Source organism: Pipistrellus kuhlii, unplaced genomic scaffold, assembly GCF_014108245.1.
Source record: "Pipistrellus kuhlii isolate mPipKuh1 unplaced genomic scaffold, mPipKuh1.p scaffold_m20_p_10, whole genome shotgun sequence".
Lineage (NCBI taxonomy): Eukaryota > Metazoa > Chordata > Mammalia > Chiroptera > Vespertilionidae > Pipistrellus > Pipistrellus kuhlii.
In genome coordinates, this window is record NW_023425405.1 from 13,442,474 (window position 1) to 13,465,997 (window position 23,524).

General features: G+C 42.4%; 2 protein-coding genes across 9 annotated transcripts in view; one reads left to right on the forward strand and one right to left on the reverse strand.

Moving 5' to 3' along the window:
- Positions 1-6,178, forward strand: part of MKLN1 (muskelin 1) — a 303,397-nt gene extending 297,219 nt beyond the window's left edge. For 7 of the 8 annotated variants that reach the window (XM_045576813.1, XM_045576809.1, XM_036427159.2 and 4 more), the window contains one exon: positions 4,778-6,178. In XM_045576813.1, coding sequence (XP_045432769.1) covers positions 4,778-4,899 — 122 coding nt within the window. In that variant the 3' untranslated portion in view covers positions 4,900-6,178. Of the gene's footprint in view, positions 1-2,536; positions 2,626-4,777 lie in introns of those variants that run through there. The other variant, XM_036427168.2, reaches the window with a different exon arrangement.
- Positions 6,179-21,666: 15,488 nt separating this feature from the next.
- The window catches only part of PODXL (podocalyxin like), a 38,621-nt gene continuing 36,763 nt past the window's right edge, over positions 21,667-23,524 (reverse strand). Inside the window, exons 7-8 of the mRNA XM_045578668.1 lie at positions 23,213-23,380; positions 21,667-22,166 (exon numbers count right to left, since the gene is read on the reverse strand). Of these exons, the coding sequence (XP_045434624.1) occupies positions 21,969-22,166; positions 23,213-23,380 (366 nt within the window). The 3' untranslated portion in view covers positions 21,667-21,968. The remainder of the gene's footprint in view (positions 22,167-23,212; positions 23,381-23,524) is intronic.

Here is a 23,524-nt window from a genome sequence, read left to right on the forward strand (position 1 = left end):
GTGTGACTGATCTGAGTTTCGCAAAAAAGTCTGGCCGATGCTGGCTGTGTTGAGCCTCTTTGAAAAGTTTTTCATGCAGCAAGGAAGAGTCCTATGGAACCCTCCTTCTTCTCCTTCATCTTCTCATCTCCTCCTCCTCCTCCCAGCCTATGGTCACTTCTTCTCCAGCTGCTCCAGCAGTGAGTTGCCTTCTGAGTTGAGGGTCTTAACACTGTTGGTCCTGACGATGCAGGTGGGGCAATGCCGGCTGAGCATCAGGATGAGCTGCTGCCGCTCCTCCATCTTGGTTTTCAGCTCCACATTCATGAGCTCCAGCCACTCAGGTTCCCGCTGTAGAAACTCCTTCTGCTCCTTTTTCCTGTTCTGGCTCGGGGCTACCGCCACTTTGTTCTTTTCCCAGCGCCTTTTCCTCTGCACTACTTGTAAAATGCCAATCACATAAAATTTTCATGATGATTCAATGTTATACCAAATATATATTCAGGGATTTAAGTCTTAATATTTAGTGCCCATCCACTCCTTCTCAGCTCTTTATAATATGACTTTAATTCTCTATACATTAAAAAAAAAAAAACCTATAATTACCATTCAATATATGCAAAGTTTTTTTAAAATTGATTTTTAGATAGAGTGGGAACAAGAAAGAAAGTGAAATATTGATTTCCTGTACCAGTTATTTATGCGTTCATTAGTTCTCCTGAGCCTGTATGCCAGGGGCAAGGCACCCAGAGGCCAGACAGATTGCAGCAATGCTCTGGTTCCCCGGAGCCTGCAGGTTGGGGGGTGGTGCGACACAACAACCCCAGAGGCCTGTTCAGTCGCAGCATGGCTCAGGTTCCCCAGAGCCTACGAACAGGGGGAGGAACCTAGAGGCCAGTCCGATGGCAGCATGCCTCCATTCCCAAAGTTCCCTCCTGCTGCTGCGCCTTGGGCAGCTGGGGCCCAGACTCACTCCCACTGCACTGGCCGGGACCCAGACTCACTCCTGCCATGCCAGCCAGGACCCAGACTCACTCCCGCCGTGCCAGCCGGGACCCAGGGCTGACTCACCCCGTGCTGGCCAGCACTCTAGCCTGCTATCTGGTCATTTAGGTTGTGACAGCCCCTGGCTTTTTATATATTAGGATACATTTATTATTAGAAGTAGGAAGTATAAATAAAGAAATTTATATCCAGGAAAAAAATGAGAATTTTTGCTACTATTACTTCACCATAAATAGGAAAGATTACCTAGTCTTTGTAGGATGTTAACTTAAAAATATGTAGGCAGTCCTTGGTTTACGTCAGAGATCCATTCCTACGGTGCGATGTAACTCGATTTTTAAGTTGGAACCTGCCTATGTCACTCACATGAAGCACTTACACAGCAGTAATGAAGTGGAAGAGTAAAAAAAAATATAAAGGAAAGTTAATTCTGACCTTTACTTGTGGTAAATAAATAATAAAAACATGAAGCACATATGTTCATATGTCGAAATGACAGAACTTTTTTTAAAAACAAATACTGTAAATGAGAGATGGCGATGTAACCTTGAAACAACATAAGTTGAGTTCGATGTAACCCAAGGGCTGCCTGTATTCCTAATAGGTCACTTTCTTTTTAGAGCAGTCATTGTCTTTAGTCATGGTAATAGTGACTAAAGTGATAGATAGTATTACTGAGCACTTTCTATGGGGCCACATACCATTCTAAGCACTTTTCATGACAAAATTCATTTAATTTCCATTTTAATCTTATGAAGCAGCTATTCTTATGATCCCTTTAATATTCAAAGAAACTAGGACACAAGAGGCACAGGTAACGTGTTCAGGAATAGTGCTAGTGAGTGGGAAGACCAGGATTCAAACCTTAGTAGTATGTGTTCATAGCTCATTTCCTAAACCACTAACTATACCACCTTTCATTGAGCTTTACTAGTTTTCAGTCTTCTGAGTGATCAGTTTCTCATTTCATTCTGTGGTGAGAAAAAGTGATTAGATGAGACATGAGATTTAGAATCAATACAACCTTTTTTTGTCCTGTCTCTGACATTTAGTAAGTAGTTATGTCACTGTTGATGAGTTTCTTGATGTCCCACCCTTTTTAAACGTATTAAAAAAAAAAATGAATACAGATAAAAGCTTAAGATTCTCCTTGAACAACTTTCCTCAATCTTTGTCCCTACTTCTCAGGTGTAATCACTCATACTGGACAGCTCTTTATACAAACACACACAACCATATATACAGACATCAAGGTACAGTTGATTCTCATTAAGTGCAGAAGTTACATTCTGTAAAGTCCCTGGGAACACTGAGTAAATAAATACTGAACCATTCCTCCTATGGACATACACAGGTTCCTGCAAGCCTCTGCTCACAACATTTTTGTCGACCTAGCAGTGCATAACCTTGCTTTATGTGTGTTTTTATTGAAAGATACCTTATTTATGTGTTTATATTGTTGATTCATTAACATTGAACTCATAGCCAGCAGTATTAATAACCCATTTTTAAACAAAGCTTATTTATTTAACAAACAAATTTTCCCCATAAGGCACATCATGGCTTACTTGCATTTAGTAGCACAAGACACCACTTCACACTACACTTGGGGGCCATTGTAAGCAGTGATGTCACCCAAAACAAAGCACAAAATGCAAAAAACAAACAAACAAACAAAAAAAAAACATGGCACCAGTAGATTATTTAAATGTATTAAAGAGTTGAAATATGATAAGAAGACAGAGCATTACCCAGTTTGACCTCAGCTGAGAATGTGTGCATCTGGTAACTCAAATTTTCGCTCCTCTGAGCATCTCTGCAAAGTGCCACCAGTATTGATTGTGGGATTGTAGGCAGGCACACAAATATGAATCTGAGTAATGACAATTGACTGTATATATTCATGTACACACACATAGATGTATAGTTTTGATGTTCTGGCTTTATTAATTGTATAATGTAAAAACATGTATTTTGCATTGTAAATTTAAAATGTAATGATGTCACTTGGAGATGTTTGCATGAAACTGCACTAGCTCTCTATTATATTCTTATTAGTGACACATAATATTCCATAATAGAGGTCTACCATAATTTAACCATTCATCTAATGAAGTATAATTTCAACTTTCTCATTGATAAAGTGTGAAAAAGTAAATGTTCTGTGGATTAAATGAATTTAGCACATTGCCTAAAACTTAATAAGCACTCAATCTTCTATAATAATAAAATGGTAATATGCTAATTAGACAGGATGTCTTCCAGACGTCCTTCCTGATTAAGCCAGGCCCAAGGGAAGCCAGCCCGGCTCCCAGGTGCCTGCCAGCAGCTGGAGGAGGGAAGCAGCCTGGGTCCCGGGTGCCAGAGGGAAGCTGGTGCCGGCATCTGGGGGAAGGAAGGCTTACTGTTGCATGAATTTTCAAGCATTGGGCCTCTAGTTGGTTAATAAGAATAAATGGGCTTTGGAGTCAGATAGACATGGATTCACATTCCATCCTCTTCCCATACCAGCTGTGGAACCTTATTAAATTACTGAATTTCTCTACGTTTTTCCATCTGAAAGGGGAGTTTATAATAACTGCTTCATTGTTTTTCTGACAGTGCAATGCAGTCATACAGAAAGCACCTAGCACACAGCAGGAACTTAGTGTTTCTTACCTCCTAAATCATTTGATCTCATGCAAAGGGTAATACTTCATTAGAGTACTGTCATAGAATCAAGACCACAACATTTCACAAATAAAGGAAACAATGGAAAACTCTAACATTGAATACAAAGAGAAACAAAGAAACTTATCTATCAAATTAGTAACATTACCATTTAGTAGGAGCGAGGGGGAGGACATTAAATCTTTTTAGTACAGTGTTTAGACTATACACTCACAGATATACTCTAAAGACAAAAGCAAAGAATCTTGAGGTTTTTGCTGAGAGTGGTATGGGTATAGGAATTCTAGAACATTTTTCATGTATTAGGTTGAGCAAATGGGTAAATATGATGTTGCTAGAGTTGGTTTTCTTAGTGGGAGAAAGGAGGTATAAATATAGAATGGGATAAAGGAAGAATCCTATGGAGGTTCTTAAAAAATTGGAATTAGCAATAAAAACAGGAACTCATGATTCTGTTAAAGAAAAAATACACTACGTATATACTGTAATGTGTGTGTGTGTATGTGTGTGGGTATGCCTGGAAACAATAACATCCTTGGTAATTAGTACAACTGATCTGGTTTCTAGATAACCTTCACAACTAAAAGGAATTAGGGCTCCATGGAAAATTAGCTGACTCCAGAGTGTTGTAAAGATAAGCTTGGATATTTACCAGAAAGTAAGGAAGTGCTCAGAAATTCACAGGGACATTTCAAAAAGACAGGAGCTTGAAAGAGTTCTCACTGGCCAAATCTGGGACCACATGAGTATTAAAATGATACTAATGAATATAACATTGAACAAGGAAAGGATTCATGAAAACATACTAGTACAAATGAATAAAAGTCAGAAAGGGAGTGAAATAATCCTCAATGGACTAGAAGAGGAAAAGGCTTGCAGGAAAAGGAAGAGAAATCACTATTAGTTACTAAAGTGCTGGTTTTTGGCTAGGTTCTTTTCACATCAGTCATTGAAAATGCTATCTGCTAGTCAGAACTGAGGTCAGGACCCATAGCTCTAGTTTTAAAGCCTGTTTTGGTTTTGGTTTTTCCATTATATATTGCTGCTTTTCTCAGCTGGCTTTTCTGTTACGTGTTGAGTTTTAAACACAATGGGTGAATTTCTTTGTATCTCTCCTTCACAGGCTTTTCGGACGTGGATCATACCTATGCTCAAAGAACTCAGCTCTTTGACACCTTAGTAAATTTCTTTCCTGACAGCATGACTCCTCCTAAAGGCAACCTGGTGGACCTCATCACACTGTAACTGAAGAGTCACTGACAGACATGGAGACCAGGAATCTGCTTTCAGTATTCTGGATTTCAACTCTACTGACCGACAATTAGGCCGCAGTGACTGAGGACTGCACCAGAATTCCGAAGGGATCTTTACCATCGCAAGTTCTAACCCTCTTTCTTCATACCTGACCTCAACCCCATTTTCCTCGTCCCATTCCTCAGTTAAGTTAATAAAGTGAAATTGATATACTTTCCATTTAAATATATATATATATTTTTTACTTTAACTTTTAAAAATTAATGAGTATAAAAAATAATAATCAGGTAGTTTACCCTTTCCTGATTTTTATTTCATTTTTATAAAATTAGGGCAAGTAAGCACTATTAACAGACCCAGTGCTACACGAATTGGGATTGTGTTGTTGGGTTGTGTGACCTTTCTTCTTGCTCCTCCCTTCCCATTTCACTTTACCTTGCATCACAGAACTGCTTGTAGGTGGTGTCACTTGTTTACCTCTTCATTCTTAACAGAATATAGTTCTTAAGGCAATTGATGTATGTTAAAAGTGATGTATATGTGTCTCTGTTGACTAGAATCTTGTATTACATTAAGCAATAGGAGAAAAGAGGGCTTAAATTTATGTTCCTCTTCATAGAACTGAAAAATGAAACCTAAGATTGGTCCAGGCACTTATCTGAGATTGGCCTGTAGTGTTTCTATGGTGGATATTATAAGCTTTGAGTCACAGAAGAGTATCTTTCAGAACCTTTAAGAGCCATTATAAAAGTTAGCAGCAGGAGGATTCTAGAAGTGATTAATATGTTCATTGATACCTGGGTGGCAGTTCTGGAAGAAAATGGCTTTTTCCTCTGATAGATCTGCACAGATCCAGGGCTTCCATTACTTCCTGTGCTATCAGTTCGTGGCATTTTCGTTTGGGAGGCTGGGTGTCCAGACCTCTGCTTTGTTGATCCAGACACATTGGCTCCACACATCTGCTTCTGCACACTGATATTTTAAAGAGTGATGGCGTGTAGTTGTCCAATGAAATACAACTGACAGGCATTTCACTGAGCACATAGACTAGGCTTTTTTAAATGAAGAAAAAGAACAATGGTGCAAATACTTTTTCATTAAATAAAAAAAGGAAAAGGCAGATAGGTTTGTCCATTTCTTGTGAGGGTAGAGATATATATTATTCCATAAGGTGCTATGGAATGCAGTATAGGAAACCTACACCTGATCAGTGCTTATTACATTTGCTCAAAAGTAGGCTTTGTTAAAAACAAGTTATATTTAAAAATAAGTGTGCTGTGTGCAACTGATACCCACCATGCTTAAAGCAGACTTAGTATAATGAATATTCATCAGTCCAGTGGCTATTAAAAGTGAATGACTTTATGGAATTCAGTATGTTCTTGAGTAGCAAGATTAGGTCTCACCAAAGAAAGATAAGAAATTGAGTTGCACTTTTGAAAAGTCTCATATAGGAATGAGACTTAGAGATCCATCTTCACTCTATTGCATGGTTTTACTTCTTTTGGGGATGGACAGAAATATATTTTTCCTAGTTCTAGGCTTGAATCTTGGGCTCCTTAGCTTTCCAAGCTTCCCAAAGCAATCAATACAGTGATTTATTAAACAATTAGATCTGTACCTTACCTTGTGAAAGATATATAATTTAGTAAGTACCAAAATTTGTGTAGCTGTAGAATAACCAATTGACTTTACAGATGAGCAAATAGACTTTACTTATATACTTTTACAGTTTCATAAAATGATTTTTCTGAGTGACAGTCTAGAATATAAAATATTAATATCACTAATATGGTAGCCAATTGAATCTCATTTTGTGAAAACAAGTACAAATCAAAGAGTTGCTAGGGAAGAACTTGAACTTGATAAGAGTTTCTAAATTTAAAACCTCAAATTTTGTTCTCCGTGAATTCTGGCACTTTAAAAACATTAACCAAATGAAGTTTTGCTGCCCTCCATGATTTATTTTTATGCTTTGTCTTTTTTTTTTTCTTTTTTTTCTTTTTTTTCTTCGTCCATTCATTTAGATTCCATATTTGGAGGAAACTCAGTGGCTTTTTTGTTCTTGTTTTTCCCTGAAAGTATAGTAGTTTTTTTTGCTACATATACTTATTTTCATTTTATCTTTTACCTTATTTAGGTGTGGGACTTACCCTCTTTATTTCTGATTTTTTTTTCTCTTGAACATGTTTAAATGGATTGAATAATAACAAACACTTTAATGTTGCTTAAGTGAGAAACTGTTGATATTATTGACTAGGTAAATCAGAATTTGTATCATGGGGCTTTACACTGCTGGTAATGATTGTAGGAGAATGTAGGGCTTCATTATACCCATGCTCAAGAGTGACACATTGGTCACATTTCACATCACTGCTTTAAAACTTACTTATAGATGTAATGAGTAACTACATTTATTTCCAAGAATTCCAGCAGTATATGTCATTTAAATAATCTAATTTGGTATTTAGATACATTGTTTAGATAGCCAAGTAGCTGTTTTACTATTTTTTAAATCTTTCTAGTTTAGTAAATCTCAGATTGAAACATCTGGTTTATGCTAGGTAGTCAACTACAGTTTGTTCAATTTTATTATCCCTAGCTTCAACTTCATTCCCATTTTTCTTTTCTTCCTGCCAAATGTATTATTCCAGAATAATAAACCAGAAATGGTTTATTTGAACTATTTAATAGTTTATTAAATAGTTTAGAAGTAAATTCGATCTTTACCATTTTCAGTGCTTATACTTCATGTGAAATTCTCTGACTTGTAAGGCATTTCTAAAGTTCATCTGCATTTTGTGGAATGACAGAAACCTCATGTCCATCATAAACCTTGATTAATTCAAATGCATCAATCTTTTATTCAAGCAAAAAAATTTAGACTTCGATGCCTAACTGTGCTTTTGCAAGATCATTTTTAATATATTCTTATTGATTTGAGAGAGAAAGGGAGAGATAGAAACATCAATGATGAGATAATCACCAATCGTCTGCCTCCTGCACACTCCCCACTGGGAATCAAGCCCACAACCCCGGGCATGTGCCCTGAGCAGGAATCAAACCATGACCTCCTGTTTCATAAGTCTACAACTCAACCACTGAGCCACACCAGCCGGGTAGCAAGATCATTTTTTTAAAACTGGTTTTCATTTGCATTAAAGTTGGCCTATGTATGTCTAATAAGTAAAAACGGATAAAGAACATTAGAAAGTTAACTCTTTGGTTTATCATAGACAGGCTTGTTGGGTTCAGAGCTCATTGATTTGAAGATTGTAAAACTGCCGAAACCAGTTTGGTTCAGTGGATTGAGCATCAGCCTGCAGACTGAAGGGTCCCAGGTTCTATTCAGGTCAGGGGCATGTACCGTATTTTTCGGACCATAAGACGCTCCGGACCATAAGACGCACCAGTTTTTAGAGAAGGGAAATGAAGAAAAAAAGATTCTGAAACAAATAGTGTCCTAAAATATTTTATGTGCATTAAAACCCAACATCACAGTCATAAACACATGTAATCAACCCTGTAAAGTAAACAGCAGCATTTAGAACCATTTTAGAGCCGGGCAAGCACACAGAGACCACACAGAGCCGGGCAAGTAAAAAAACTTTTTTTTTTAAAGTATATGTGTAGGCTATATTTGGACCATAAGACACAGGGACTTTTTCCCCCCACTTCTGGGGGAAAAAAAGTGCGTCTTATGGTCCGAAAAATACGGTATGTACCTTGGTTGTGGGCACATTCCCAGTAGGAGGTGTGCAGGAAGCAGCTATAAAAAATCAATAAAATATATATATTTTAAAAGATTATAAAACTATTCTTGGGTGAAATATGTATGTTGAATATAAGTGGTTGCCAGCCTATCCTCCAGTGGGTCTTTTCACATCTGCCTTATAAATGCTATTTACAGAAACATGATCAGTTTTATGTAATAAAAGTTTTAAAATCTAACTGCAAACAAAAGCTAGTTTGAGGCACTTAATCATTTAGTGAGGAATGGAAAATGATGCTTGAGGATTAGATTTTGGGGGCTCTTTCACTCAAAGATTCTTTTTTTTTTAATCCTCACCCGAGGATATTTTTCCATTGATTTTTAGAGTGGAAGAGAGAGAAATATTGATGTGAGAGAAACACATTGACTGGTTGCCTCCTGCATGAGCCCTGGCTGCAACCAAACTGGAACATGCCCCTGACTGGAATCGAACCCGAGACAATTCCGTTCGCCGGCTGACACTCTATCCACTGAGCCAAACCAGCCAGGGCTCAAAAATTCTTACAGTCCTAATTAGTTTAATAGCATCGTTCTTTTGTAATTTTTTTTTTTTTTTTTTTTTTTTTTTACTCCCTGTGATTTGTATTCATGCTGATTTGTATCTCCCTGTGATTTGTATTCATGCTGAAATGACTTGGCTATCTTAAACTTAGTGTGCAGATATGTCATTTGAAGGTAGAAGTTTCCAAGTTTGTTGAAGCAATTAGCCTACTAGATCAGCTGAATGATGTTGTCATTATTTGTTTTGGCGGGAAGGACTCATTGCAATTTATGGGTTTCTTCATCAAATGCTTTTCATTTTTCTCAAAAAGTACTATCTTAGGGATTTTATTTATACATAATTTTAACCTTGATTTCCTTCTACCCACTAAATACTGTGAGTTCTGTTGTGATTATTTTCCTGACTTTATTCTTGGCTCTTTAGCCCTAGACTTTCTAGGTTTCTATAGCATTGCTTACAGGTGTGCCGCTTGAGAAAAAAAGTCCTAATCATTCTGAGACATCATTATCCTTGTTTATGACAATTGAATAGTGAAATTAAAACTTGTACATTATTAAAGAATCAATGGTCAGATATGGCTATAAAAATGCTTGTCGTTTTCATATGGGGGATAGTAATATATCGTTATGGCAGCTTTAATGGAGGTACCAGTGTTGGCTTCTTTTCCTGTCACTAGTAAGTTTATTCATAAAGTTATTGATAAGGTACAGGTTTCATAGCAGAGCTTATGGAATTCACATCACCAGCATTTCCATTTGCCTATTGTTTTTCCTTTCCTTATACTTTATAGCCTTTCCCCCCTACTCCCAACTCCTTTGAGTAGCACTGATTTTCTGCTGAAGTTGGAATTTGTGTTAAGAATTGACTTTTAATTTCAGTATAATTGAGCATTGGAAATAGCTTTAATTTCCATGAAATGATTGGTATTCACTTTTTCTTAGTAAAAGTAATACAAGCTTAGACACGACTCTTCCCCTCAACAATGTAAATTTAGTTCAAATTCCAAATGACTAAATCTTATTCCTAATCATAGCCAATGATAAAGTCCTCTGACAATAGACTCTATAGCCCTTAAGGAGTAATGAGAGATTATAGTAATACAGATTTCCTAGTGGTGCAGAGAGCGGTGTCCTGTGGAAAATCTTATCACTGTCTGTCTGTTGGTTGGGGACAGCCTTCAAGTTCTAGACCTGAACTAAGAATCCCAGTTCAGAGCTTGAAAACACCAGAACCAAAGGGTAGTTCTAGTTTCTCTTTCACATTAGAGTCATTGTTTGGAAATAAAGTTTGCAAATATGCTTTCAAGTCCTCAAACCCTGCCTGGCTTGATTTTAAAACAGGATGTTATGTGTATGTTATCCAAGAGCTATAGGGTTAACAACAAAAATGGGAGAAATGTTTAGTAGGGAAGTAGACCTTTTGCAAGATATCACTTATAATTGTGAAACAATTTGTCTTTTTGTCTGTTGTTCACATCATCTTAATGAACTATGCAACTTATGTGTACAGTGTTCTATTTTGCTTGTCTGTGGCATTTTCACTTGAGCCTCAGGAACAGAGCTAGAGAGGAGAATGAGGATATGTTAGAAAAGAAAAAAGGAACTTTTAAAAGAAATTATTCATTTCAGAGAGGAAGGGAGAGAGAGACATAGAAACGTCAAAATCATCAATAGGCTGACTCCTGCATGACTCCTACTGGGGATTGAGCCCACAATCCAGGCATGTGCCCTAGCCAGGAATCCAACCATGACCTCCTGGTTCATGGGATACTGCTCAGCCACTGAGCTACACCAGCCAGGTGAAACTTCATTTTTTCCTTATTATGGATTTGAAGATGCACAAATCTAAATGAAAAAAAAAAAGCTCTTCCTTTCTAGCCCTAGATTAATTTTATTAATGCAGTGCTAGAAAGAAGACTTATCAAAAGGGATCAAAGCTCAGTTATTCTGAATAGTTGTTGGAAAGCAGCATTTCTTGGTTGGTTTCTTTTCTCATCTTCTCCCAAATAGCTGTTAGTGATCTTGAAACAAACAAGCAGGAAAAAAACCACAGTGCAACTTGGCCAGCATGGCTCAGCAGTTGAGTGTTGGCCATGAACCAGGAAGTCATGGTTCAATTCCCAGTCAGGGCACATGCGCAAGGTTGTGGGGTCGATCCTTGGTGGCAGGAGACAGGAAAGGGAGGCAGCCAGTCAATGATTCTCTCTCATCACTGATATTTCTCTCTTTTCCTCTCTGAAATCAATAAAAATATATTTTTTAAAACACAATGTAATGGGCTCTAGATCTTAAACTAGGTGAGCAGTTTATTATGTACAGCTATTTCCTTGATTAGGATCCAGAGGGAAAGCCAGCACTACAACGTTTTAACATGCAGTTTGGGGCTCCCATGGGACTTGCTTGCATGGAGGTGAAGCTCTTGCTGCAGACAGCTCTGTACCATCTGGGATGCTAGCATTCAGGAGATAGTTGGATCTCTGTGCTGTCTGCCACGTGAATGCCAGCCTAAGGAGATCACCACTCTTCACTTTCCTTCAGGGCTTAATGAATGCCAGATTAATTGGCAGGAAGGGAAAACACTGTTGATATACTAAACAGGCCTGTATGCATGATTAAAGAGTTGCTCAAGTAGACAATTTTTAGCTTTATTTCTCAAGAAATAAAGCCTTTGTTCAGTTTAGGGCATTTGGTTAGTATTTTTTTCAAGCCCTTCAAGATAGGAAAAATATTGTCATTTCATGCTTAACTTATAACCTATACAAAATTGAACTTAGTTTCCATGTTTTAAAATAAATTAATTCTACATAATCTCAAAGGTCTGTTTATTCTACTTGGCCAAGAAATAGATACATTAATTCTGGGTTTGGCATTAGAAGTATTAAATAACTTTGATTATTCTTTAGGTTGTCTCCATATCTGTAAAGTGTTAATTAAATTAGAGAAGGTATCTAGAATAAGGCTAATGCTATTGTGGCTGGCAGAGTCTTATGATTATTTTGCAACAAAACAGAGGAAAGGATCTTATGCCATCAGGGCCATGCTGTCAGATGTTTGCGGATGCCTGTTCTAGCATGTTGCCTGGGAGTTACTGTCTATTTTCTTTATTAATATATTTTATTGATTTTCTACAGAGAGGAAGAGAAAGGGATAGAGAGTTAGAAACATTGATGAGAGAGAAATATCGATCAGCTGCCTACTGTAACCAAGGTACATGCCCTTGACCAGAATCGAACCTGGGACCTTTCAGTCCGCAGGCCAACGCTCTATCCACTGAGCCAAATTGGTTTCAGCTATCTTTACTTTCTTGGGATGAGGGGGAAAAGGGGGCTTTGCATTTTTTTAATTGCTTACTTTAGAAGTCCTGGGCTACTTTCATCTTTTAAAGGCTTAGTTTAACTTTACACATTATACGTGTAAAAGCACTGAATATAACATTATAAGATATACTAAAGTAGTTGTCTATCCAACCCAAAATTTGATAGTAGGATATGAAAGTTTAAAAGTTTAAGTATGAATAGTCTATGAGGAATATATATATATTTAAAAGTCATGTATTGGTCTCTCTTTTTTTTTTCTCTCCTTTCCCAGAAATACTATTTTGGTGACTAACCAGTTGTAAACTTTGTTCTCTCTCAATTGTGTACCACCCTTTTTTTTATTTTTATTTTTTTATTAGAGAAATAAAAATGGACTTTCTTAAACATTACATTTAGTCTGGCCAAGAGGTGCTGTGATTGTGTTATTCTGTAAGCCAGCTTGCTTTTTTGACTTGTGCAAAATGTCTTTTGAAATGTATAAATTAGATAGTATAGTATTAATTTCCTTTATTATAGTCTTCAATTTAGAAATTGCAATATAATGTGTTTTTCTATGAGCAGATTCTGTTATGGATATATATATGGACATATATATATGAATATATATATATGTGGATATTAAATAGTTGACCCTTGAATAACACAGGTTTGAACTGCGTGGGTCTACCTATATGTGGATTCTTTTCAACAAATACTGTATATATATTTTTCTCATGATTTTCTTAATATTTTCTTTAGCTTTATTGTAAGAATATAGTGTCTGATGCATATAACGTATAAAATATGTGTTAGTTAATTGGCTGCGTGTTTATTGGTAAGGCTTCTGGTCAACAGTAAGCTGTTAGTAATTAATTAAATTTTGGGGGAGTCTAAAGTTATATGTGGATTTTCGAAATGGTTATCAACAGTGCAGGAGTTAAGGGTCTCCCATTTTGTTCAAGGTCAGCTGTATATAATTTTCTTTTAAAGAAATTTCTTCCCTGCTACCACTTCAAAATGTATGTGCTATTGTGTCTGCAGCCTCAGAAGAAAAGTACAGGAAAGCTAAGATGAGGCCCTCCTTTTCCTGTCTTGGTCTTCCGTCTTGGTAACAAACATTATTCCATCTTTCAAAATACATGTGTTAAAGTTGTTTTTAAGTCAACTCTTTTACTACTTTTATAAATTAGAAGTACTCAATGGCCAGAAATTAAGATGCCTCCATTTATGGATGCTCAGAACCAGAGTTGGGCTGGAAGGTAGATAGAGAAGGAAGGTACAACTCCTTCCTCAACTAGCAGAACTGGTCTTTCCAGGCTGCTTGGGAAAGCTGTGACAGATATCTCCTTCTGTCACAGCGGCTCCAGCACCAGAAACTCTGTGTCACAGCCACCTCTCATCTGAAAGTTGGAAAGTGTTAAATACCTTTTATGAGACTATTAAATGATAGCATTTATTGATGTTTGTGATTATATAAGTGTTTATTATAGAAATTTAGGAAATAATTGTAAAGAGAAATTTAGGAAATAATTGTAAAGAAGGAAAACCACCACATATTAGCTGATGGGTCTTAACTCATTTTCTTTTTCCTGACTTCCATAACCCAACATGTTAGAGGACAGGAAAAGTTTTTTGGTTTTTGTTTCGTTTTTTTAATTGACACAGTCATTCTCATGGTCTTTTACCACATGTGTGGAGGACTGGGATGCCAGCATTTGTGCCTACACTTACTTCTATTCCTTTAACGTTGTCCTTTTCTAGACAGTCTGGAAACAATTCTGTTGATATTATCTCTTAAGCCTAAATTATGGGTGTGTTACCCAGAAGCTGTAGAGAGCTGCCTTGTTCAGGTCATTGGGAACTTCTAAGACTCATTCCAATTCGTCAGCTCTTTGTGCACCATTATGGACATCGGGGCATCTTCATACCCACAAAGAGCTTTCTGTTTCCGTGTGTTTTTTAATATAACCATAGTTAAACTCACACCCATAAAGGATGTACTTTTCAAAAGCCAAAGGAAAAGCAAAGCAAAAGGAAAACAGGCAAAAGGAACATAAATGTAAATAAGGAGTCCTTGGAAACAAGCGTGCCCTTAATCATGCATAAGCAAGTGTCTCTTCAAAAAATGTATTTCTTTGCTCACAGCTAAGATTCGGAAGTCTTGTATTTCATTTGAGACTCCTTTTCTTAGCGGGTGAAGGCGATTACTGCCGTGCCAGTCGGGGCTCCACTCTTTTGTTCACCCTCTTTGGTGGCTCATGGGGGCTCAGGGCTGTACCCTGAGGTTCCTCACCCAGAAATGGGCATCATGAGGGAGCTCAGGAACAGCAGGCGGGAGCTGGTGGTGGCCGATACACAGAAGTGCTTTGGGGCATCGGAGCTCTCCTAGCGCCGGCATTGTCCTGATCCTGTTGCGCCGTGTTAGTGTGCTGCAGTCTCCCATTCCCGTCGTGGTCCCCTGTCGCTCTGTGTGGACACTGTAGGCTTCGTTCTTGGTACAATGATCTTCTGACCCCAGGTTTGATAAGTGTTTTCAACACTGCTTTGTGCATAGTGATCTGCTGAACAGTGGCAATTGTAGAATTGTTGTATGTAATGTACATATGGAGAAAGAATGTATTTTGTTCATTTTCTTAATAAAAAGTTATATATGGACACTACCAGTTGTCTCTTGTTTGCCAAGACTACTTTTGAAGTCAACTTGTAAAATGTTTATGTACTTCATATTTCGCCCCCACCCCAAAAAAAAGGTTTTACTCAGGCTTCCCAAGAAGAAAATGATACAGTGTAGAAGGGCCTTTGGCACAGTTTCTGGAGAGGTTTTCATTTTTAAAGAACTGTAAATTCATAAAGTAAGGTTTTTTAATCTGTTAATGACCAGTTCGATTTTATCTGTTTTATATATTTCTTTAAGGGAAACACGAGTATAGGTTAGGAACTGGAAGAAAACACTGATTTGAAATAGAAAACTTACGGTAGAAAAGATAGTAGTAACAAAAGAGAACCCCAGAGCTGAAGGTGTTGCAAAGTTTGGAAAACTTCTGGATCCCTGTCCACAGCGAAAGCGTTTGAGCCTTGAAAAAAATAAACTCAGAGTTATGCCAAAGAAATGGATCTCAAGAACAAAGACCTGCACTTGGCCCTTTACATCTGATCTGTTTTTACATTTTCTTGGCTTAGTTGTCCTACATTTTGCAATGAATTAGTTGGTCAACTGATTTTACCCAAAATAATTACATTTCCTCGATTTACAAATCAAATCCATCTTGCTTTATCACTTCCATTTCTTGAGTGTGCTTTGAGCAAGAGTCGTAGGTGATACTTGTTTTCAAAACAGGAAAACCTGAAGTGATCAGGCAAGGAATTGGCCTTTCCTTGGTTAATCCAGAGAACTAACTCAAAAGGATGGAAATGTGGGATACAGTCTCCTCTCCCTCAATACATTTGTTTTTTGGTGGGAAGTCAGCAATAAGCAAAGAGGGCGTTGTGTTGGATTCCATGCGATGCCAGCTGTTCCCCACCTTGAGTGTGGAGACCTCCCTGGATTGGAAGTGCTACCTCAGGAGCTTTTAGTTACCGGAGGAGGAGATCAAGCATCTACTAGGTCAGTGGTCGGCAAACTCATTAGTTAACAGAGCCAAATATCAATAGTACAATTGAAATTTCTTTTGAGAGCCAAAATTTTTAAACTTAAACTTCTAACACCACTTCTTAAAAATAGATTCACCCAGGTCGTGGTATTTTGTGTAAGAACCATACTCAAGGGGCCAAAGAGCCGCATGTGGCTCATGAGCCGCAGTTTGTCGACCACAGTACTAGGGAAATGCCAGTGTGTATCTGAACAGCCACAGGGTTCATAAGAATTTGATTTTTTTTTTCTGTAGATGAAGGCAGTATTTTTTATTTATTTTTTATCACTAACTCTTCTGATTTGGAGGGTGTAGTGTGAAATGGCTATCCTGAAGTCCAGGTGAGTCCTGGCATAGCCTTAAATACTAGTTGGTTACCTTCCTGCTTTTCTTCAGCACCACACAGCACGCCACTTTTCCTTTCCTCACACATAGAGGAGGAAGAGAGACGGGCTTTCTTTGGCATAGGGAAGGTGGGCAGGAGCATGGAGCTTGGACTAGCACGTCGTCGTTACTCTGAAGCTTCTCATGTTCACAGGGACTTCCTCGGCTCTCACTTGGGAAAAACAAAGCCATCAGTTCCATCTAGAAATTCTCCCAGGGAAGAGAGACACGTTGTAGGTAGATGTGGCCTGTCTACTGCTGTGCTGCTAAAGTCTGATGGCTGGCAAACCCCAAGAGAGATTGGGACACTGGCGATGTCTGTTGCATAGAATGTACAGCTGCCCTCTGAACGTGGGCTGTGGGAATGGGGTAGCCCAGGGCAGGAGTCAGCTACCGGGGTTTATTTCCTGATCGGGCATAGTCTCAACTTCTCTGCCTCACTTTCTCATCTCAAGTAAAGTTGGCAGCAGATCTTGTTTGCCAGGATCCCATTGACTTTTTTAATCTACAGCATGCCAAGGTCCTTGAAAAATTCAAGGTATCTCAGTACTCATCACTAGCTATTAACAATAATAGCCAGTCCTAATCTTTGCTCTCTCCCTTGGGGTCCGGAAGAAAGGATGGGGGAGACTGAGTGACCAAGAGGCATAGCAAATAAAAAATGACAACTGAGAGTGGCTCTGGGTTGGCAGGGCAGAGAGGAAGAGAATGGAGTCTGAGGTCTAACTTGTAGCCAACAATAAACTGTGAGTCATTCTCTTCTCAGAACAGTGTGCCTCCAGCACGGCCCAGGGGCCTGCCGAGTTCCTGGTACTTGTACTCCTTTCTGTATCCTTGGCACACTCTTCAAGTTAACCTCAGAATACCCTTGGCCCAACTCTGGTCCACCGTTAAGGGTGATAACTGCCTTTCAGAACTCCCACATAAAATCATGTTATAACAGTGGTTGCACTCTAGAAATATATGCTGTTGTTGGAGCTCCAGCATTAATGTGGTACTGGGGGGGCGGGGGGGGGGATGTAAGACTGAAAGAGAAAAGTTATAGATCCAAGGCCTAGCACTGCCACTTAAATAGCTGCCTGTGAAATGTCAGAATCCATCACCACTGTACCTAACTTCCCTATTGGTAGTGCTGATAGTTCCTAAGAAAGAAATGTAAAAATGTTTGTAAACTGAAAGATGTCAGGCCAAAAAAGATTGTGTAGCAAGTATGAATGAGGACCAGATCCACATTCCCCTCTGGACGCTGGGACTGAGAGTTCTACCTGGACACACAGGTAGGTCACACCACCTAGGAAGAGAATCAAGGCACCTTCCAGCACCTTCGAGTGCTGGAGGACAAGCAGAAGCTTCATGTGATGAGAAAACAGATCCTTTTGTGGGAGGAACGGGGCCAGGACAGAACCTGCATTTAATTTTTTAAAATATTTTTTTGTCTCCATCGGTGTTTTCATATCTGATCAGGGTGTGGTGCTGGGGGTTGACAATTGTGTCTGACACAGAAGCAGGGGCAAGAGGGGAACGTGATAAAGCAGTGTTGTGAGGGGCAGTGGCCTTTCGTGCTGAGCCTGAGCAGCCAGGACCCCCACTTCCCTCTTCCTTCCTGTCAGCTCCCCTCCTTTCTCTGGGTCCGCAGCAGGTGCACTAGCGGAGAACGCGAGCCCATCAGAGCACAACACGGGGACCAGACCGGCTTACACAAAAGCATTTTAATGGACAGAATACAGTTTTCAAAAATATATTTTTGTAAGAAAATGGCAATAATTAAGTATAGCCTTTACAAAGAAGTTTCTCAGTAAATTCCAGTGTACTTCAGACCCCTGTCCACCAAGACAGCCTCCTGGGCAAACGGTTCAACATCCACGAACAACAGAGACCCACACCCAATAGCGCCATAGCGACCCCCTCTTCTCCCTCAGTGTTGGGTTTGCACCAGGCCTGAGTGAATCGGCCTTTCCTCATCTTGTTCCCTTTGATCCTTGGTCTGCTAGTAGCAGATGCATATGGAACAGCTCACTCGGAGCTGTTTTCCTGACAAAAGAATTGTTCATTTACATCTTAGACCTGAATAACTAGGAGAAAGTGGAGAAGAACAGTAAGTTCCTATTGCTGCTGCCTTGCTGCAGGGCAGGATGGAGAAGGGAATTCTGCCCTTTGTCACGGGGTGGCCTGTGCTCGATCAGCAGTGCTGAATGAGGGGGTTCCTTCTGGGGCACCGAGCACTGGGCAGGCTTCCAACGCAGATTTTAATCCAGTTTCTGTCACTAACCATGTGACTTTATCTTTCTGGGCTCCAGGTTTTCTGGATTAAAAAAAAGGATCGGACTAGGTCTCTACAACCCCCTTCCTGTGGCTGTCACCTTCCAGCCAGTACATGCTGACGGCAGCCCTCGCCAGACTGGGGGGAAACTGGGGGTGGACTGGGAGGAGAGGGAGGATCGATTTCCAAGTTAAAATGCCCAATGCCAGACAAACACTGTGTCATCAGCCTGTCTTATCCTTTTCACTCAAGAAATATCATTTCTAGTAAAATAGATGTTTACATTCCTGTGCAGAGAAAAAAAGCCTGAAATGTTTTTCCAAAGAATACTCAAAACAGTGCTGGGTAAATATTAATGTGGCCATGTTATATACATTACCAAAATATCTATAGATGTTATCAGCTTGAACTTGTTTTTTCAGTTTCTCCAGCATGTTGTCAGAAAGGCTAAAGCTCAGAAGTAGTTTAAATAAACTTTCTGCTAGCTTTCCTTGTCAAGAGGGGGGAAAGGAATCTGCCTAGATTAAACCCTTATTCTCGCTCACGATTCCAGAACATTCTGTTCCTCCTTCCAAAGCTTTGTGGCTTCTTTCGCTCTCCTGGCAGCACACTTGCCTCAGGATTTATTCAATCGTCAGAGTCACGACTTCTGGCTTTTTACATGGCTTAGGACAGTGGTCGGCAAACTCTTTAGTCAACAGGCTTAGGGGAACCAGTGTGTGACTGCAGGAGAGCGTTTGTAACCCTCTGTGGGCATCACCTGTTCACACTCCACTGTGTTCCCGGCGTGCTCCTCTCCTCAGCCCAGGGCCTGGCTTCCTGACAGCAGTTAGAACCCAGGAAGAGGAGGGAAGGCCTTTACAGGTGCATGGACATGTGGCCTTCACATAGGTGTCTAGCGGCAAGAGCAAGCCACGGCAAGGGATTGGACTGGAAGTTGCCCCAAAGGCTAGAGAAACACAATTTGAATGCACCAAAGGGGCCTCTGGACTGGCCCAAAGCTTCTCAGGTACCTCCGTGGACAGAGCCAGTCATTCCTCTTGACCAAGCTTTGCTAAGCTTCCTCGCTCCCCCGTCCCTTGTTCCCCACCCCCACCCCAGGCCTGGGGGGGGAGTGGCCTTGGCCAATTTTCAGACATATTTGCTCCCGCTGTCTTGGAAGCAGGACCCAGAATCGGCAAAGGAGGAGAACCCTGGCCTCTCCCACAGTGGCCACGACAAACCCACTGGGGCAGAAAGGAAGCCAACGTCTTTTCCCGGCATGACAAGATCTCTTTTCCCCAAACTGGCATCGCTGTCCCTCCTGCCAGCTCCACACACGAGAGGAGAGCAGGGCAGATGGTTTTGGATCCTTGTTGGCCTCCCATCTCCCTAGCTCTTGGGAAAGCCATGGGTGCCCCAACTTGAACCCCAAGACCAAAGGGCCAAAGGCTATGAAGAAGGAGTCGGGCAGCCAGGGAAGGACATAGAGCTTCCCCCTCAGCTCTTAGCCTTTAAAACAAAGAGCCTATCCCAAAGCAGAGCCACGGCAGGGCCTGCTCTGGGGTTCTGGCTTTTTCTCGTCTTCCTGAGCAGTTCTGCCCATCTTCCTGGTCGCTTCCAGGGAACCGAGGCCCAGGAACAAGAGACCTTGGGCAGAGTGCAGAACCCCACACAGGATTCTCTCCTCGGAAAGTCAGATGAAGCCTCACTCTGCCCAGTCCTCAAGTGCCGTCTCCACGGCACTAACTGTTGAGCTCCCCCGACACCCTTCCAGTGAGAAATATTTGGTTTCCCTGAGATGCCACCAGCAACTGAGGGACACCTGGGCAGCCCCCCAGGACCCGAGAAGAGGACACGGTTTCTAGGCAGAACAGCTGGGAAAAGACAGATGCCTGGTCTTCCAGGCTGCCACGTGTGCACCTTAAAATGCTCACCGCTCACCCCCTGGGGCTCAGGAGACTCGCAACCAGTGAGATTACGTGCCTGAGAGCCTCCCTGTACATTGAGCTTTGGCCAGAGGGCTGGACTGAAAAAATCAAACAAATACATTAAAACAACAACACGCTCAGCAACTTGACAAGTCCCTGAGTTTCCTATGACACAGAGAGAAAGCCCACCCTTCGTGGCTGTTTCACCCGATTGTCTCTTTAGGACACCTCTCCGCTGGTTGGGGACCGGGGAGGTCCTTCCTGGAGCTGCTCATTCACACCGGATCTCGGGGAGGGGAAGGGGGTCCCTAGCTTGGGTCTCACCCCATCTGAGGAGCAGTAAACAACAAACTAGGAACACTTTGCCTTCAGTAGCTGCTGTGGATCGAAGTCCCCCGTGGACATGGGAGGCCCAAGGAACAGAGGAGCCTGGGGTGCTGAGCAGGATCCACCCGGAGGAAGGGCTCCCCCTGCTGCTCACTGCAGACAGACCCTTCGCAGACCTCGTCCACACTGGGAGTCCTGCGTGGGTGACGTCCCAACCTCCTGCGCCAAGGCCAAGAAACCAGAATTCAGAACAAGGGGGTCAAGGTCATGAATGTCATCCTGTGAGAGTCCCAAGGCATCAAGGCAGAACGGGAATGAAAACTGAGTGAAGGGAAGAAGAGCAAAGAGGAGGGGAACACTGACAGACGAGGCTGGGGTAGGACACTGACCTTGGGACCCAGACTTTCAAGTAATCGGATCCCACTGAGACAGGACCTGGTCCCGCCCTCCCTTCTGCCCCATCTGTCCATAGACCACAGCCTCGGCCCTGCCCAGGGCAGCTCCAGGGGGAGGGCACTGGGGATCCGAGCAGGTGGCAAGGCGGGGATGAGCACGGGTCTGAAGGAGTCTGTTTTCATCCTGACTCTGTCACCCGGCGGCTGTGTGATCTTGACCTTCTCCTCCGTAGGCCTCGGTCATCTCGTCTGCGAAGCGGAGGGATTCTACCAGGTGATCCCTGAAGGTCCCTCATCTGGCTCTTCTTTTCATTTCTCTTCCTCGTCTTCCAGCAGCACTGAGCTCAGGCACTAGTGGGTTATTTTACAAGAGGAATCTAGACAGAATGTGATTTGTTCAGCTTGAAAAGGGAAATATTAAGGCCCTGTGGGGATTGGAGGGCGGGTCCCTCTGAGTCTGCGCACACCCCCCCCCCCCCAGTCTTTCCCTCACGTGGGGAGGACTCCCCTCCCCTGTCCAGTTGGCACTTGAGGTGGTCCAGTCTGGAGCTCTGTGCCCTGTTGGCGGCGGCGCCAGCAGACCTGATTAGAGGTGTGTGTCCTCCTCCTCGTCCAGGTCATCCTTGATCAGGTTGTCCAGGGGCACGATCCAGCTGTCCCCCAGCTCCCCGTTAAGGTTGACCACCTTCTTCTCCTGCATCTCTGATGAGGTCTCCATCACTTCCAGTGTTGGGTTGTCATGGTAACCGTTCTCCACTGTCTGCAGCTCCTCTGTGAGCCGTTGCTAGAGCGGTGAAGAGGAGCGAAGAGGAAAGGCGATCTGTGGGGGCTATTCCCTTTGATGGAACAAGGGTACCCCCATTATCCAGGAGCCGCCCTTCGGCTGGGGTGAGCAGTAAGTGCTCTTGGAGGCCACCCTGACGCCTGGCCTGCCTCCGGGCTCGCGGGAGACAAGGGCTGCCTCAAGTTCGAGGCTCACCTCGCCTTCGCCCTGCTGACATGTGTGAGTGGAAGTGGACTTGGTTCTCCAAAGTCCTCCAAGCTCTCTCCTCCATTCCCCCTCCCCACGAACCTTACTCTCCGGGCGCCTGCTTCACCCCACTGTATTGAACTGGGAAGGATACACTTCATTCAGATGGGTGCTGGGGGCCTCTCTGGGCGGAGCCAGACGGGCTACCTCTGCTGCAGACAGTGGCTGTCAGGAGCCAGAGCTTTCTCCGTCTCCCCGGAGACACGCCCTGGGCGCAGAGAGGAGGCACCTGGGAAGCTTTTAGCAGATACACTGATGCAGAGGCTCTGTTCCAGACGCCATGTAGGCATGGGAATCGTTTTTTTAAAGCTCGCCCGGTGCGCAGCCAGGGCTGAGAGCCGGGGTCTGGGTGGAAGCGGGATGAGGGGAATCCCAGTGAGGGGAGTGGGAGACCTGGCTCGAAAGGCGTGCCTACGCCCACCGGCCTCAGGGACTCCTCGGAGTCATGGCCCCGGAAACAGAAGACCAGGCGGTAAGGACAGGGCGGGTTAGCAGACTAAGCTTCTCAGAGCAGCTCGGCCAGGTGGATCCCCTCCCCAGTGCGCAGGTGAGAAACCTGGTGCTGAGACTGTATGGCTTGCTCGAGGCCACGCAGACAAGAGAGACAGAGCTAGCGCTCAGACCAAGTCCTTCCGACGCCGAAGCCCAGGTCCTCCCCTCCCACCACGCCGCGGCTCTGACTGTCCATGAAAGAGTCCGTTTCCTAGGAGGGCGGTGCCTGCCAGGGTCCCGGAACGCTCACTGGCCCCTGCACGGGAACAGTGGGGTGGGGTCCCGGGCCCGGGGCGGGGAGTGCTCACCTGGTCCTTCCTCTTAGAGAGGCGCTGGTGGCAGCAGCCGTACAGGGCTGCCACGAGGAGCAGGAAGGATGCCATGGAGACGATGGTGATGATGAGGGGCATGCTGAACCGGTCCTCGGTCTCCTCCGGTGGTCCTTGGCCCCCGAACTGCATGTTACTGACTCCCACCTGGCCAGGGGAGGGGAAGGTGGGGATGGCAGAGAACAGGTGCCAGGCCCCCTCTCTCTGGTTCCCACAGAAGGCCTTCTGCTGAGGGTGTGTGTGGGGGGGGGGGAAGCTAGGACACTGCCCTGCTGTCCCCTCTCTTGCCCT